Consider the following 14,623-nt stretch of genomic DNA (forward strand, 5'->3'; position numbering starts at 1 on the left):
CCCATGTGTTCAACCTTCCCTCCTGTTACTGTGGATGAACTTCTGTGTCCCTTGTCAAGGCCAGCCCCACTTGTCACGTGGAGCCCCTTCACATCTTCCCTAACACACTCCTTTCTCCTGTATCATCAGTTTTCCTCTGTAATTCATCATTCCCATCAAAACACACGTTATAATATCCTGTATCTTAACAAACAAAAGCTCCTTGGACAGAACGTCCCTTTCAGCTCTGTTCCATTTCTCTGCCTTCCTTACGACAAACTCCTTGGAAGGGTTGTCTGTACCTGCTGCCTCTGATTCTTCTCCCTGGATTCTCCACTAGGGTCAGACTTTTGCCGCTGCCACTTTATTGAAACTGCTCTTGCCAAAGAGACTCATGACCTCCCTGGTGCTAAATACAATGCTCCTGTCTCTGTCCAGTCATGTGACACCATCCGGAAGGTTGACAATTCCATCCTCCCTGACCGCATTCCTCACCTGGCTTTCAGACCATCACACTCTCCTAGTTTTTCTGTTCTCTGTGTGGCTGCCCTTCTCAGCCTCCTTTGCTAGTTTCTGACTACAGTGGAGGGTCTGAAGGCTCAGACCTTCTTTCTTAACCTCCCATTCAACTGTGTCCTCTAGGTGAGTCAAGTCAAAATATCCGAAATAGGATCCTGTTACCTCACCCTCCCAGACTCGCTCCAGACATCTCATCTTCTATATAGCACTTCTCTACCTGCTTATAGTGTGACAACCACCCTGGTTTGTCCAGGAATGTCTCAGCTTTGGCGTTAAAAGTCCCACATCGTGGGACATCCACTAGTCCCAGGCAAAGCAAGACACTTGGTCACCTTACTGATAACATATGTTTTACCTTTTCACCGTTGGTGTGTTAGCAATGTAACAGTATATTTGTCCAGAAGGGTAGGGATTTGGGGCTGGTTTGTTCATGATTACTGATGTACACAAGAAGTTCTCAATAAATATTTGTTTAGTGAATGAATGGAGAGTGAATAATGACTATGATAGGTTAGCATCATCCAGTACTTGGCATATAGTCAGTTCTCAATAAATGCATATTTGCAGAATAACTAATGAATTCACTGTAAATTTATATATAATTAAAACAGACATATAAATAGTATAACCATAATGGTATATAAATTGCTAACAGACTCACAGATATGACCCTAGTTAGCATGTTAAATGCCAAGTCCCCTTGGAATGCATGCTACTTACATTCTTGTTTGATATTCATGACAAACACTAATATATACACACGACCTATAGTGTCTTGCATGACGTCTGTAGACCCTCATTCGTTTAGAGCATCCCTGCCCAGGGAATCGAGCATATTTTATCCACAGATGACCAGGTGGATCTTCCCCCAAAGCTCCCAGTTGCTTCAGCAGAATCCTTCCTGACGTCCCCCCACCTGAAGTTCTGCAGCCCCCACCACTTCAGGACTTAGCTAGTTTGAGAAGTTGGGCCATAATCTCAGCACAGTTGTAATGACTACAGATGTCATATTTTTCAGAAGAGGAAAAATCTGGCAAACTATCCAAAGAAAAAGAAAAAGCTTTGTGAGGTCCAGTGGGGTCTTTTCAAGAAGTACGGGTAGTTCTGGAAGGACCAGAAGAGCAGGCAGGGAAGGAGATGGGGACAAACATGTCCTATTCCTGAGGGGAGCTCAGCCCTTAACAACAAAATTGAGCGGCTCAGAGGCAATTAAGGAGAACACGGAGGCTCCGACCAGAGAAAAGCCTGTGAGGACAGGACAAGGAAGGAGCTGGGGGAGCGGGGAGAGGGGCGGAGTGGGTTGTTGTCCAGGTCCTCAGCGTGAATCAGCACCTGACTCTGTCAGGGTCGCTAAGGTCACGTTCCCGATGAGGACAACAGAGTGGTCAGAAGCCACGGGCACCGTAACGAGATTCCTATTTCAGGAATTGGCTTTGGGGTTCCTGGGAATTTATTTGGTGATCTAAGTATCTAGTGTGTACAAGCAGTTTCTGTTCTGGTCCTCCAGTCCTTCCTCACGTGCTTCCTTCTTCCCTCCAGGTCTGGACTTGCACTCCCACCCCCTGAGCTAGACTTAAGGGTAAGACAGTGAGACAAAACCATTCCAACCTGCTTAGCTATTTTCCCTAACCCCAGGGAAGGGCCCCACTGCCCTGGAAGCATCTTACTTTCTCTTCTCCCTCAAGCTTCGCACGCAGCACACTGGAATCACCTGGGGGAGCTGTAGACACTACTGATGCCTGGGTCCCCCCACCCAGAGACTGTAAAAGTTGGGGTGAGGCCCGGGCAGTGGGTGACTTTAATGTGCAGCCAGGGTGAGAAGCACTGCTCTAGGTCCTGAGCTGCAGGCAGTAGCCTTTCGGAGAAATAGCCTGTGGGTCCCTTCACCTGTGTCTGAGGGCAGGGGGTGACAGGGAAGGCAGATACTGACTTGAGGAGGGCTAGAAGGCAGTTTGCGGTGCTGGGGAATGAAAGAGCAGGACCTGTGTCCCAGTCCCCCAAGCCCAGTTATCATCGGTTCTAGGACATTTTGAGACTAGTCAGTTGTAAAAGTGAGTCAAGTATTGATTTTGAAAATGAGAACATACCAAATGCACTCCAGTTTATCTGAGCAGCGCTCAGTAGACCAAGGGAAGTAAAATGAAGGACTAACTCTGCTCTTGTAATTAGAGCAGTGGATCTCCAACTGGAGTGTGCCTCAGAGTCACCTGGGGTGCTTGTGAAAAGAGATCTCTGGGCCTCACCCCCAGACCCTTATTTAGTGAGCCAGGGTGGGACCCAAGTATGGGCGTTTTTCACAAGTTCTCAGGTATGTGGATATTGCTGATGGAGGGACCCCGCTCTTAGAACCACAGCCTTGGACTGTTTCACTATGAACCCAATGAAACAACATTTCCACCTGAGGCTATTTATGTTTAATTGTATAAACGTGGTCTGCCTTAGCGATTCTTTGAAGTTTTACAACGCCACACCGAGCGAAACAGAGAAAACCCAGGTGGCTATCTAGGCACCGGTTTGGTCGAAAATAGCATTCTGGTAGAGTAAGAAATATTTGGAAGGGTAGCAGATTTTTCTTCCCTGCTCCCCTTTTTCATGTATTTGGTTCAAAGAATTGGGCTTTGAGTTCATCATGGTGTTTTACAAAATGATGTTTGTCATCTTGGCCTGAAAAAAAACCCAATGTAGTTTCCAGAAATGCTTCACTTACTTTTGGGCGATAGTGTGTATCTGATCAAATAATTCTAATATCAGTAAAAACCTCTTGCTCAGTTTTAGTTTGTGGGTAAATCTTGTCAAGGATTATAAATATAAAAACTCATTAATGTGACAACTTAGAGGTAGCTTTGCTGACAAGCTGGGAAATAGAGCTGAACGTCTAGAACATCTGCTGATGTTTGCTTTCTTTTAAACTGTGCGTTTTCTATGATCATTCAATAAGAAAATGAGTATTTCACAAAAGTAATTCTTCACAGTCAGTGCATATTTGGTTAATCCTCGAGTGAATTCAATCTGCTAAAGTTATCCAGAAAATATAACAGAGCAGGGAGAGTGAGGGGAACATTTTTTCATAGGTAATGTTGTTCCTGGTTTGCATAATGTCACTCACAAGGACACTGGCACCCAGTCACCAATAGGGTAGCAGCATATGAATGGTGCCTTCTTCCACTGACTACCCTTCTAGAGTTTCTCAGTGCCCTGGCATTAGAAACACATTTGGAAATAGATACAGTCAGATTTCTTTGTCTCAGGTTTTTGTTTCTGTTATTGTTCTTTGTTTTAATGGTTATTTTAGGGATAAAACTCAACATCTTAGGAAAGCAAATGAGATGATACCTCTCCCTAAAGTATGTTTTGTCAAAGCCGAATCACGTGCATCTGAGTTTCTATATTCACTGTTCAGGGAGAGTTTGAATAATTTTGCAGCTCTCCAGAATTCTTTATCTGTGTACCTGGGGCTTCAAGCAAAGCCTAATCATTGCACTTGTCTACAATTTCAGATTTTTATCTAGAAATTACTCACCTTCATATAAGTAGTAAAAATATAGAAACAAAGATGGCCAGATATCACAATAAGTTTCTTCTTTAAAAGAGAAAACCCCAGCCTTGATTATAAAATATGTGCCTGATTAGTAACGGACTTACTTGCTGATAATGAGTGTTTCCTCTCCACATATCCAGACTCTCATGAATTCTCCGTACATCTTGTTGTAGTAGTTGGAGGCACTGCCGATCCCCATCCACAGGAACCTGCAGTGGGAAATGAGGGGCCCAATTCCCAGACAATAGCCAGGACCTAGGGAAGTCATCAGATCACAGTCAGTATTTCAGCAACACCAAAAAGACAAACTGCTTGAAGTTACTGCTGTTTCCTGTTGTTGTTATCTAAACGTTCTTTTACATCTTCTGATGTATATAGGTGAATCACACATTTGAAAAACGATTAAAACAACAGCATAAGCTTAACATGAGGATCTGCGGCTCCATGAGTAAAAAACAGTCCAAGGTACGCACCACTCCAGTTACATTTGGTCTCTATCATTTCATTCCGAATCAACTGGAGCAGGTGTCTACTCTTTTCTTGCTGTGTTAAGTGGTGTCCGTGAGTTTCAAATGCAGCTCAGTCAGTCCCTCTAGTAACAAGCATGAAAGCCAGAACAAGTGATGTGTTGACGGATCGATCTGGCTGCCTAGTTTTATCTGAAAACTTTGCGTTTGAAAGTACAAGTCTATGAAATGGGTGGGTTTGAATTAGGTTGTGTTTTGGTGTCATCCTTTTAACTGTGAGGAACATGGTCTGCAAAGATAATGTGCAAACAAAAAGCATTCATTTCTTTTTTTTTTTTTTCCTCTTTCGAAAAGGATTCCGTTTAAGAAAAGAATCTCAGCTAAATCTCATTAGACCAAATAAAGTTAAGCACTGAGGAATGAGGCAGTGGGTCTGATCAGTGTCCAGACCAGAGTCTGAGTTCAGTGATGTGGTTTTACTGAAGAGCAGTGGCCCTCACACCCTTGCTTATGTAGACGGTGACAGAATTGTGAAGAGCACGAATCCAGTGAACAGCCAGCGAACTTGCTGTTGTTTATATCAGAGAACAAACAGGGTGGCTGATTTTAGTGGTGGTGGTGAAAAGTGAGTCAGAAACTTTTTGGAATGGTTTTAGGAGCTTTATTGTAAAGTTACAACATTTCTATCTCTTACTCCTTTAATTCCATTCTTTCAGTGAAATGGTCATGAAGCCAAACTCACACAACTGACCAGGATAGTACAGTGATGTCACATTATGGACAAGAGTTACGTAATTATCTATGAAATCTGATTTTTTGTGTAAATCATCTAAATTGAAGTTTAGCCCCAAATTTGGCAAAAAGGTTTACTCATAACCTTGCAGTAGCTGGGTAAATGTGGACAAGACTGTCAGAATTTTTTTTTTTTTGTCTTTAAATTTCTTCGTTAATGTCTATAGGACAAAAACAAGGATTTGGGTTCTTTGGGTCAAAAGTTCTTAATCTTAGAATTGTTCTGATAACACTGTATTGTTAGTAAATAACTGACAATATTAAAATAATGTCATTAAGTTCTCAAAAAGAATTAAGCAAGCAGTTTTGATTTTATACATATTTCCTTAAAATGTCATCAGATATACTGACCTCTTATTAACTGAAATATGCAAAATAACAATATACTTTACTAAATATTTATAGCTTAAAACATTGTAGATACTCAATAAATTTTTCCTGAATGAATTTTTGAAGTTAATTAGACATGTGTAAAGGATAAAGTTTTCAGTGTTATCCTTATTTAGAGTATTTTAGATGTTATTACATTTTCATAAAAATGGAAAAATATCATTTTATCTCATACATTCAGTCCATGTGAAGTCAAACATCTTTCTATTTGGGAATAGACTTAGTCAACAAACACTTACTTAGCATAAACATATGCTAAGCCCATAAGCAACAAAAACGTATAAATGAAAGGCAGTGCTTTTTATGTTTTATTTAAAAGTTTGGTGCTATATAGGAAGTCTTAGTATTTAGGAACCACAATTCAAATTTCAAATATGACAGTGGAGACCTGTATCTGCTGAAAAGGAGAGATTATACTGAACTCTGCTTAGGTTGGGAACCTGAGTGCTCTAAGCAGAAGAGACGCAGAGTTTGGAGTCCTCAGCGACCAGCCATAGGCAGCCTTACTCATCCAGGAGACACTGAGCCGCTGCTAGGTAAAAACACTAGCTCTAAGTTAGAGACTGGAGATGGTATGATAAGTATAACTAGTGTGATTCTTTCATTTACTTGTATATTTTACACCCTCCAGCTAGAGAGAAGGATGCTCTAGGAGGGGAGAGATTTTGGTAGGCTATTAGGTAAATACTGGTTGCATCCACATTAAGCTGCCTTCTGCTTCTCAGATTCAGGAGTGCTTATCTAGGCATGCGGTGACTGCGGGAGCCTCTTGCACACCCTGAGAGGAGCAGGAAATACTTCACTGCATTTTTCTGCAGGAACAGCCTCCATGAAGCCAACAGCTGGGACTTCCCACCCACTGTGGCATTCCATGCTAGGTATACACCCTAAAGAAACCTGTGCACACAAACATTCATAGCAGCACTGTTCACAGTAGCCCCTAACTGGAGACACCCCAAATGTTCATCAACAGTAGAATGGACGATTAAACCATGAGATGTTCATGCATACCATATGAACTGCAGCTGCATGCCACAACCTGGATGAATCTTATAGGCATAAAAGTGATCAAAAAAGCAAGATAGAAGAATAGTAATGTAAGATTCTATTGCTAAAACATGTGAAACCAGGCAAAATCAAGGTATATTGTTTGGAATGTGAAATTAGGTGAAAAAAACTATAAAGTAGCAAGAGAGTGATCGTCACAAAATAGATGATTGTTTACTTCTAGAGGTGAGAGAGGGTATGATTGAAAAGGCACCTGAGGAGCTTCTGGGATGCTGCTAACATTTCTTGTGCTGGACTGTGAGGACCCATTTATTTGTGCACTTTTCTGTAAAACAGATTTTTTAATGGGGAAAGGGGGACTTTGTTGCCATGTCCTTTACCCAGTGCCTCCTAGGGATGTGGTGCTCAGGGCAGAGAGAGGTTCTTGGGGAGAGGATGCACGTGTACGTTTGGGCATGGCCCTGTGTCCTTGGGGAAGGGACAGCTGCCAGGTGCCAGGTAACCTGGAATCTTGGGCAGAGATCTTTGAACTGGGGCAGTTTCCCCAAATTGAAGCTTACAAAACCCTCAAGTAGGAGTGACTCTTTTCTCCCCCAGCCATCATAGCCCTCCCTGGCACTAAGTCCTTTGCCTACGTGTGTCATCTTTGCACACTCCTTGGCCCCTTGCCCCCAGCATCAGATATCCTAGGGCCTCTCGGTAAATGGAGGTTGAAGAAGCTTATATCTGAGTCCCAGTTTCATCACTTACTAGCTGTGGACATCTACCCTCTGTAAGTATTAAGTTTCTTCATCTGCAAAATAGGCCTCAGCACACCCACCTCACCAGAATACCAGGAGGTTCACAAGAGAACATGGCTGAAACTGCATGAAACTGCTTTGAAAACTGTAACTTACTTAAGGGCTTTGGCTTATTATACCACCTGTTAATTCTTTGGTTTTCACTGACCTTGAGAATCTCCAACCTATAAAACCAAGAACCCAGAGAGAGACAGTGGTTGGAGGAATCTAGCAAAAGAAATCCGAAAGTATTGGTCAGTAAGAACCATCCAACAAGAACAGTGTCCTGACCTTCCTTTCCCCAGCCAGGAGTCACAGGATCTCAGTCTGGGCCACTAGAGGGCTCTGACCAGACTTCACATTTTCCCAGGGAAAGCATAGAACTAGAAGCTCCCTGGTAGCAAAATGATCATCCACCTGGGGTTTAGGACTTCCTGGTGCCCCCCCCCCCCCCTTCCCAGTTTCCTTCCTGCTGAGGTGCTGGCAAGTGATTTCCCTTCTCTGGTCTTTAGCCCCTCACCTTTGGAAAGAGGAGTTTGAACACAGTTTCTCATACTTATCATAGGGAGTTGCCTGGACAAGGCAGATGCCCTTTCTGGTCTCAGTTTTCCCTTCCCCAGATGAAGGGTTTGGGCTCCTCACTTTGCTCTCAACTCTGACTGCTCAGGAAGATCACTTTGGGAGATTTTTTAAAAATCCACATGAGGACTCACCTCAGGCAGGGTTGAGAACCACAGGACTATGTGCTCTAGAATCCAGACCCAGGACACTTTGCACCAACCCCACACTCCCACTCAGCATCACCCTGTGAAGAGGCCCACCACACGTGAAAGTGTTTAATGACCATGCCTTATCATATGTCCTATTGGATTGTGGTCACATGTCTGCCATGAGGAATTTTCCCAGATAACTAAAATACAGTCTGGTTATTTGTAAGTTAATCTGATAGTGTGGAGTGGTGGGGTTTCTACTGTAATTATCTGGGTAATTATATGATGTTCTACTTTTGATTGATCCACAGAGCTTGTTGAAGTTTCTTTCAGGGTGTGATGGTTCCAAGGGAACTCTAGTGGTCCCATTTTTCTTCCACTGTCCACGTCCCACCCAGCCCTTGTAGTGGCACCAATATTACAACCCAAGAATAAAAGAAAATGAAGAGCGGGATAGAGAAGGACTAAGTTCAAGAAAGGGAGAGGCAGAAGACAGGGATGAGGGAAAGTGGGAGGGAGAAGGAAGGGAGTACAGAAGGCATTCCAGAAATATTTTCACCTTCAGAGCAAAACCGGAGTATATTTGAGTAAAGAGGAAAAAACGCCCTAGAATTTTACCTTGCTCCATCCCTTCTTAAACTTACTTTAAAGGGTACTTGTGTCAATTCTATTTTACTAAAGCAAAGTGCAGACTGAAAGGGAGTATCTAAGATGTTTTTTAATAGTTTATTTAACATGTGCAGATAACTGGCTTAAAAATATTCTCCTGAGTCCTCACTCGCTAACATTGTCATTGTGTTTAGCCATCTCCTCAGCTTTGTTCTTTGTCCTTTTATAAAATTTCCTTTACCCTCATGGACCAAAAGCCCAAGCAAAAAATCTTAGGTACAGAACTAAATGACTGACTTACCTGGTATTGAGGATGTGTTTTTATAATTCCAAACCAAGAGGAGAAAGCCAGTTAACAGCAGGATTGCCATAGCGGCAACAGGCACACCTCCGGACACCGTGCTGGTGATGTTATAATAATGCATTGGGTTCAGCATTTCCAAAACCATCTCGTATTGCTTGATCTCAGGGGAAGCAATTTAAAGTCCTGTGGAAATTAGAGGGCCAGAAAAATTAGAGAACTCCTCAAAACGTACATTTAGGAATCCTGTTGCATCAGAGGATGCTGTACTGTAGAGATGGGTGCTTTGTTTTATAACGTGATTGGACACTTAGACAAGACAAAATTGTGGTTACAAGTCAAAAGAAGCAAGCCCAAGAAAGATCTTTTGGCTTGAAGTGCAGCATTTCTGATCTTGGTAGAGTCTCAGGTTCGTTTAGGTGGTTGGTCTAATAGAACCATATCATCTTGCCCTTGAGTGGGTAGAGTGACTGAAATCCCAATTAAGAGCCAAATTTCTTACCAAAATATATGAAAATTAAGCTCATTCCAGAGGTAGAGTCATTCCGTGACTTAGGCTATCTTTTCCCCCAGAGGGAAATCAGTTAAAAAGCAATTCCTCACCCACCTCTTGCTCAAAATTACATCCTCTAAGTAGTAAGCTTGTCTAGTAAGAAGGAAAACATCTAACTTCTCACTATGTTCATCCATTCTTTTTCTGAGTCATTGAGCAACTTTTTGATCTTACCTTACACTCTTTACCATATAGATTGATTTCACCATTTCACTTAGTTCTTATTCTGAGGTTTTCTCTGATTCCTTCACATGGAATATATTTCTCTGTTGTCTCATTTTGCCTAATTCACTGTTTTTATTCTTATGTGATTTGTTGGTTGGTTTTGTTCCCCAATCATGGTGAAGTGACTTGCTTATGAAGGGAATGTTCTATGGGACCCAGTGTTGCACTCCCCTCTGGTCACCCAAGTAGTATGCTTTAGGGGTGCCCCCCTGTGGGCTGCGTGGGTCTACCTGTTGTAGGAGGCTGACTGCTGTGGGAATGGCGATTGACAGGGCTGTGCCCTGGTCAGGTTGGTTGCCAGGTCCTGCCTTGGGCATAGGCTGCCACCTGCAGGTAGGCGGGGCTGGGTCATGAAGTGACTGGCTACAGAGCCCTGGGAAAGGGGGGTCCTTGGGCTAATGCTGGCATAGTGTTGGGCAGAGCTTGACCCTTGGGTGGCGAGCTGTGGGTCCAGGGCTCCCAGAATTGGGTCACTCTGTTGATGGGTGGGGCCACGGTTTGGGAGGACACCAGGCTCTTCCTGGTGGGCAGAGCCAATCCTGACATGGCTGGCTGTGAGGTCTGGGGTGACCCAGAGCAAGCGACAGCCTGCTGGTGAGTGAGCCCAGATCCTGACATGGCTGGCTTGTTGCCCAAGGTGTCTTGGAGCTGGTTTAGGCCTGTTGTTGGGCAAAGCTGAGGCTCAGGGCATTGGGGATGATACTGACCTTCTGGTAGGTGAGGTGGGTCTTGACACATTGGCTGCAGGGTCGTGGTGGTTCTGGGGCTGTTGTCATCCCACTGGTGGGTGGGGCTGGGCCCAGGTATTTCAGGGGCTCATTCCTAACCACAGGTGGGTGAAGCCGAGGTCTGGGGTTTGTACTGGCAAACTGATGAGTAGAGCAGTGTCCAGGTTTCTCTGGCTACAGGGCTGCTATTTCTGGACCTGATGTTGGTCTGTTGGTGGGTAGTGCCAAGACCCAGGGTGTCCTGGGGTTCATGCTGGCCCACTGTTGAGTGCATCAGATACTGACACAGCTGACTACAGGGCCTGCTTGTGGGTGAGACCAGGTCCTAGGCCTAGTGGTGCCTCACTGGTGGGTGGATCTTTGTGTCTGGCTTGGAGATCTGGGGTTTCTATTGCAGGTGCTGGCCTGCCGAAGGGCAGTGCCAGGGCCAAGTGGGTCTCGGGTCTAGTGCCACCCACCGGTGGGCAGGGCTGTGTCCCAGGTTCTCTGGCTGCAGTGCCTTGGGCTTTCAGGAGTTAGTGTCAGCCTGAAGGTGGGTGGGGCCAGGGCTGGAGTCTAACCCCTAGTGGTGAGATCAGGTTTAGGGCTAATGCAGGCCTTCTGGTGGGTGGGCTGAATATGATATCTAGCTTCATGGTCCTGGACATACTAGGGATACTGGTGAGTACATCCAGTCCTGGGGCCGCTGGATGTTCAGGTATGCTTTAACAGCTGGCCTGCTGGAGGGTGGGGCATTGTCCCCGCCCAGCTAACTGCCTGGCTTGGGGCTTTCCAAGACTGAAGCAGACTCGCTGGTGGGAGAGGCCAGGTCCGTGGACCAATAATCTAGATGGAGAATTCCACAATGGTAGTTACCGGCACCAGTGTTCTCTTGGTGGAATGCTCTCTCATTAATGACTGCTGCCAACGTCTAAGTCTCTAAGCTCAGTTTGAATTGCCTCCTGCCTCTCTGGGAGGCTCTGCAAGATCAACAAGTAGGTCTGACCCAGGCTTCTTTCAAATTACTGCTTCTGCCCTTGGTCCAGAGCGTGTGAGGTTTTGTGTGCGCCCTTTAGGACTGGAGTCTATTTCCCACAGCCCTCTGTCTCTCCTGAAAGTAGACCCACTGGCCTTAAAGTCATATGTTCTAGGGGCTCATCTTCCTGGTGTACGGTGTCCTGCTGGGGAGCCCAGTGTGAGGCTCAGACCCCTGGCTCATTGAGGAGCACCTCTGCAATTATGATTATCCTCCCCTCAGTGGGTTGCCCACCCTGGGAGATAGGTCTTGACTATACCGCGTCTCTGCCCCTCCTACCTGTCTCGTTGTGGTTCCTTCTTTTTAGCTGTAGTAGTAGAAGGTCCTTTCTGATAATCTTCAGGTCTTTCTCATCAATAGTTGCTCTGTAAATATTTATAATTTTGACTTGCCTATGGGAGGAGGGGAGTTCAGTTTCTTCCAATCAGCTTCTTGGCCACACCCCTCTTCTGATGAGACTGAAGGAATGTTTGCAGTTTCTGTAGGCGTGCCCTTTGTTAATTTCATTATAGGGTCTATGGCTAACAGCACTAAGCAGCCTGAGGGCCTGGGAAGAAAGCAAGAATGTGCAGGGTTGGGGGAAAGGATGGGGCTGGTTGGGCCAGGCATGGTCTTGGAAAGAGAGATGATTTGGCTCTGGGAGGATAGGGGTGCATGCTAGCCACAGGCAGGAGGGAGATAGGAGTAGGAGCCTGGGGTGGCCTGGGGAGGAACAGTGGAAAGAGGTCCTCCGGGAGAGCTGATTCGGGGAGCAAGCTGAAGTCAGAATTAGCCCAACACTGAAGAATGAACAGAAAGTCCAGGAGAGTCCTACTGCTGTCGTTTGTTCCTTACGTATGTTGTACTTATATCCTCAAGTGCTTTTGTTCTTTTAAAGATTTTAAATTATGAGATACAGACACACACATAGATATACACGATTTAGCCAGCCATGGATGCCCTTCCTATTTGCCACATTGACTTTAGATCCCCTGCCTGTCATTTTAGAGAACTAGAACTGAACAACTAAGTCCAAGCCCCCATCCCCCTCTTCTCTCTGCATTAGTGCCCACCCTCCAGAATTCAGCACTCATCCTTGTTGTGCATGGTTTTAAATGTGCCCCCGCTTTGCGGGACCTCTGATGGGAATGTCTGTAATCAGAGCCCTTGGTGCTGCAGAGAGAGCCACAGGTGGAGATGGACATACAGGTTCAAGGCAGATGCTTCTGGGAAGGAGGGGTTGTTCAGGATAAGGAAGTCTTGGGGAGCTCCAAGTGCCTGAGGACAGGTGGAGGAGGCAAAGAGCTCTTCAGGGCTGCAGCTGGGCAGGCTGAGGGCTGCAGAAGAGCTGCAGGTGGTGGGTTGGCAAGGGTGGATTTTCCCAGGGAAGTGCTGGAGACTGGTGTAACCCCTCTCCCAGTGACCTCATGTGTGACCCTTTCCTGTGACCCATAAGCCATCAGAAAAACAACAAAAATAATGAAATGCCCAGAAACCAGTGAAGGTTCTGCAGTGTGCAGGTGCTGGTTGGTGTGGGGGGTGCAGGGGTTGGGAAGGGGTACCATGGGCTTCTGGCTACTCCCCCAGTGCTGGTCTCAGCACCAGAGGATGTGCATCTGGGCTTCTTGCCCTCTTTTTCTGTTTTTCTCAAATGCTGGGACTGAAATGTAGAGAGCAGAGACTTGCACATGTGTGAAGTAATTAGACAGTAATCCAGTAATTCTGTTTCACTGATCCAGTGACACTCACCAACACCACGTCAGGCCCTGGAGAGTATATAGAGTATACCAGATCGATTCTGTCCCCAGGAAGCTCGCAGTCTCTGGGCACCCCGCCTTGGGTCCCAGCCCCATGAGGGGCTGCTGTGGGAGAACAATCCTGGCCAGCCTGGAGGACCACAAAGTGTATCTGGTTCCTGCTGATGGGACAGAGACACGCGACTGCTCTAGGCACCAAGGGGCTTTTAAGCTGAGAGTCAGCAGAAGCGAGGGCAGGAGTGGGTGAAAGGCACGTGGAAAAGGGCGTGTGAGACTTGAGCTGGAAAGGAGAAGCTTTGTTGAAGTGATGGCTGACCAGCTCTCCATGGAGTCCCCAACCCTTAGGGGCCTCTGTAGGCTTCTTCATGGCAATGTGGTTGGGGACAACTGCAGGTGTCATCAACCCAAGTAACCAGGAGACCCCATTAATGGGAACTCATGGATTTTACTACTCATTAGCTTCCCCTGCTGACCTACAGTGTCTTAGCAACTATTTCAAGGTTCCCTCTTTCCTCAAAGATTTCTGGACATTCTGTGCCTTTCTGATGTGACCCCAGGCCTCTGCTGACCCCAAATGAGGATCCTCTAGCCCCCCCCTTCCCTTCCCACTGAATCCCAGTTTACCCATGAGTCAGAGCCCCATTTTTGTACACCATTAATAAAGTCTTCAGATCCATATCTATTAGGAGATGTAACTAGATGCTGGGATGCTTCACCTCACACCCTGCATGAGAGGTGTCCAAATCTGCATGTGGTCCCAGCTGGAACTCCTGAGACAGAAGACAGGATGAGGGGTGGGGAGGATGCAGTCATGGGTGAGCACCTGCTATGACGCCAGGATCTAGGCCTCTTAGGTGTGTCATCTCATTTCAACCGACCCTGGGGCTACATTCCTATCCTCATTTTTCAAATGGGGACAGTGAGACTCAGTATTTCCATGACAGCACAATTGGCACAGCTGGGAAGCAGCAGAACTGGCCAGATCTGCCTGGCTCCGAAGCTCCTTCCATCACACCTTTTTGTCTTTCTTCTTTCCTCACTTCCCAGAGTTGCGGAGAAGGAAGTAGAGCTGGCAATCTGCACACACAGGTTCTGATCCGAGGCTGGTATTTGGGGAGCTCTCTACCAGGAGAACTTGGTTCTTCTCCTGACTCTCCACAGCCCTTCTCTGGGCCTCAGGCATCCATCTGTAGAATGGGAGTGTCATTCTGTTCATCTCCAAGGTCCCTCTAGTGGTGACGTGACATGCTTTGTGGATCTGCACCCACTCTTCC

At 45.8% G+C, this 14,623-nt stretch overlaps 1 protein-coding gene across 1 annotated transcript in view; it reads right to left on the reverse strand.

Annotated features, from left to right (window-relative positions):
* The window catches only part of LOC105067585 (aromatase), a 31,321-nt gene extending 19,367 nt beyond the window's left edge, over positions 1 to 11,954 (reverse strand). The window contains exons 1-3 of the mRNA XM_074364812.1: positions 11,893 to 11,954; positions 9,093 to 9,278; positions 4,141 to 4,291 (exon numbers count right to left, since the gene is read on the reverse strand). Of these exons, the coding sequence (XP_074220913.1) occupies positions 4,141 to 4,291; positions 9,093 to 9,240 (299 nt within the window). The 5' untranslated portion in view covers positions 9,241 to 9,278; positions 11,893 to 11,954. The remainder of the gene's footprint in view (positions 1 to 4,140; positions 4,292 to 9,092; positions 9,279 to 11,892) is intronic.
* Between the last annotated feature and the right edge of the window lie 2,669 nt (positions 11,955 to 14,623).

This window comes from Camelus bactrianus, chromosome 6 (assembly GCF_048773025.1).
Source record: "Camelus bactrianus isolate YW-2024 breed Bactrian camel chromosome 6, ASM4877302v1, whole genome shotgun sequence".
In the NCBI taxonomy this organism is placed as follows: domain Eukaryota; kingdom Metazoa; phylum Chordata; class Mammalia; order Artiodactyla; family Camelidae; genus Camelus; species Camelus bactrianus.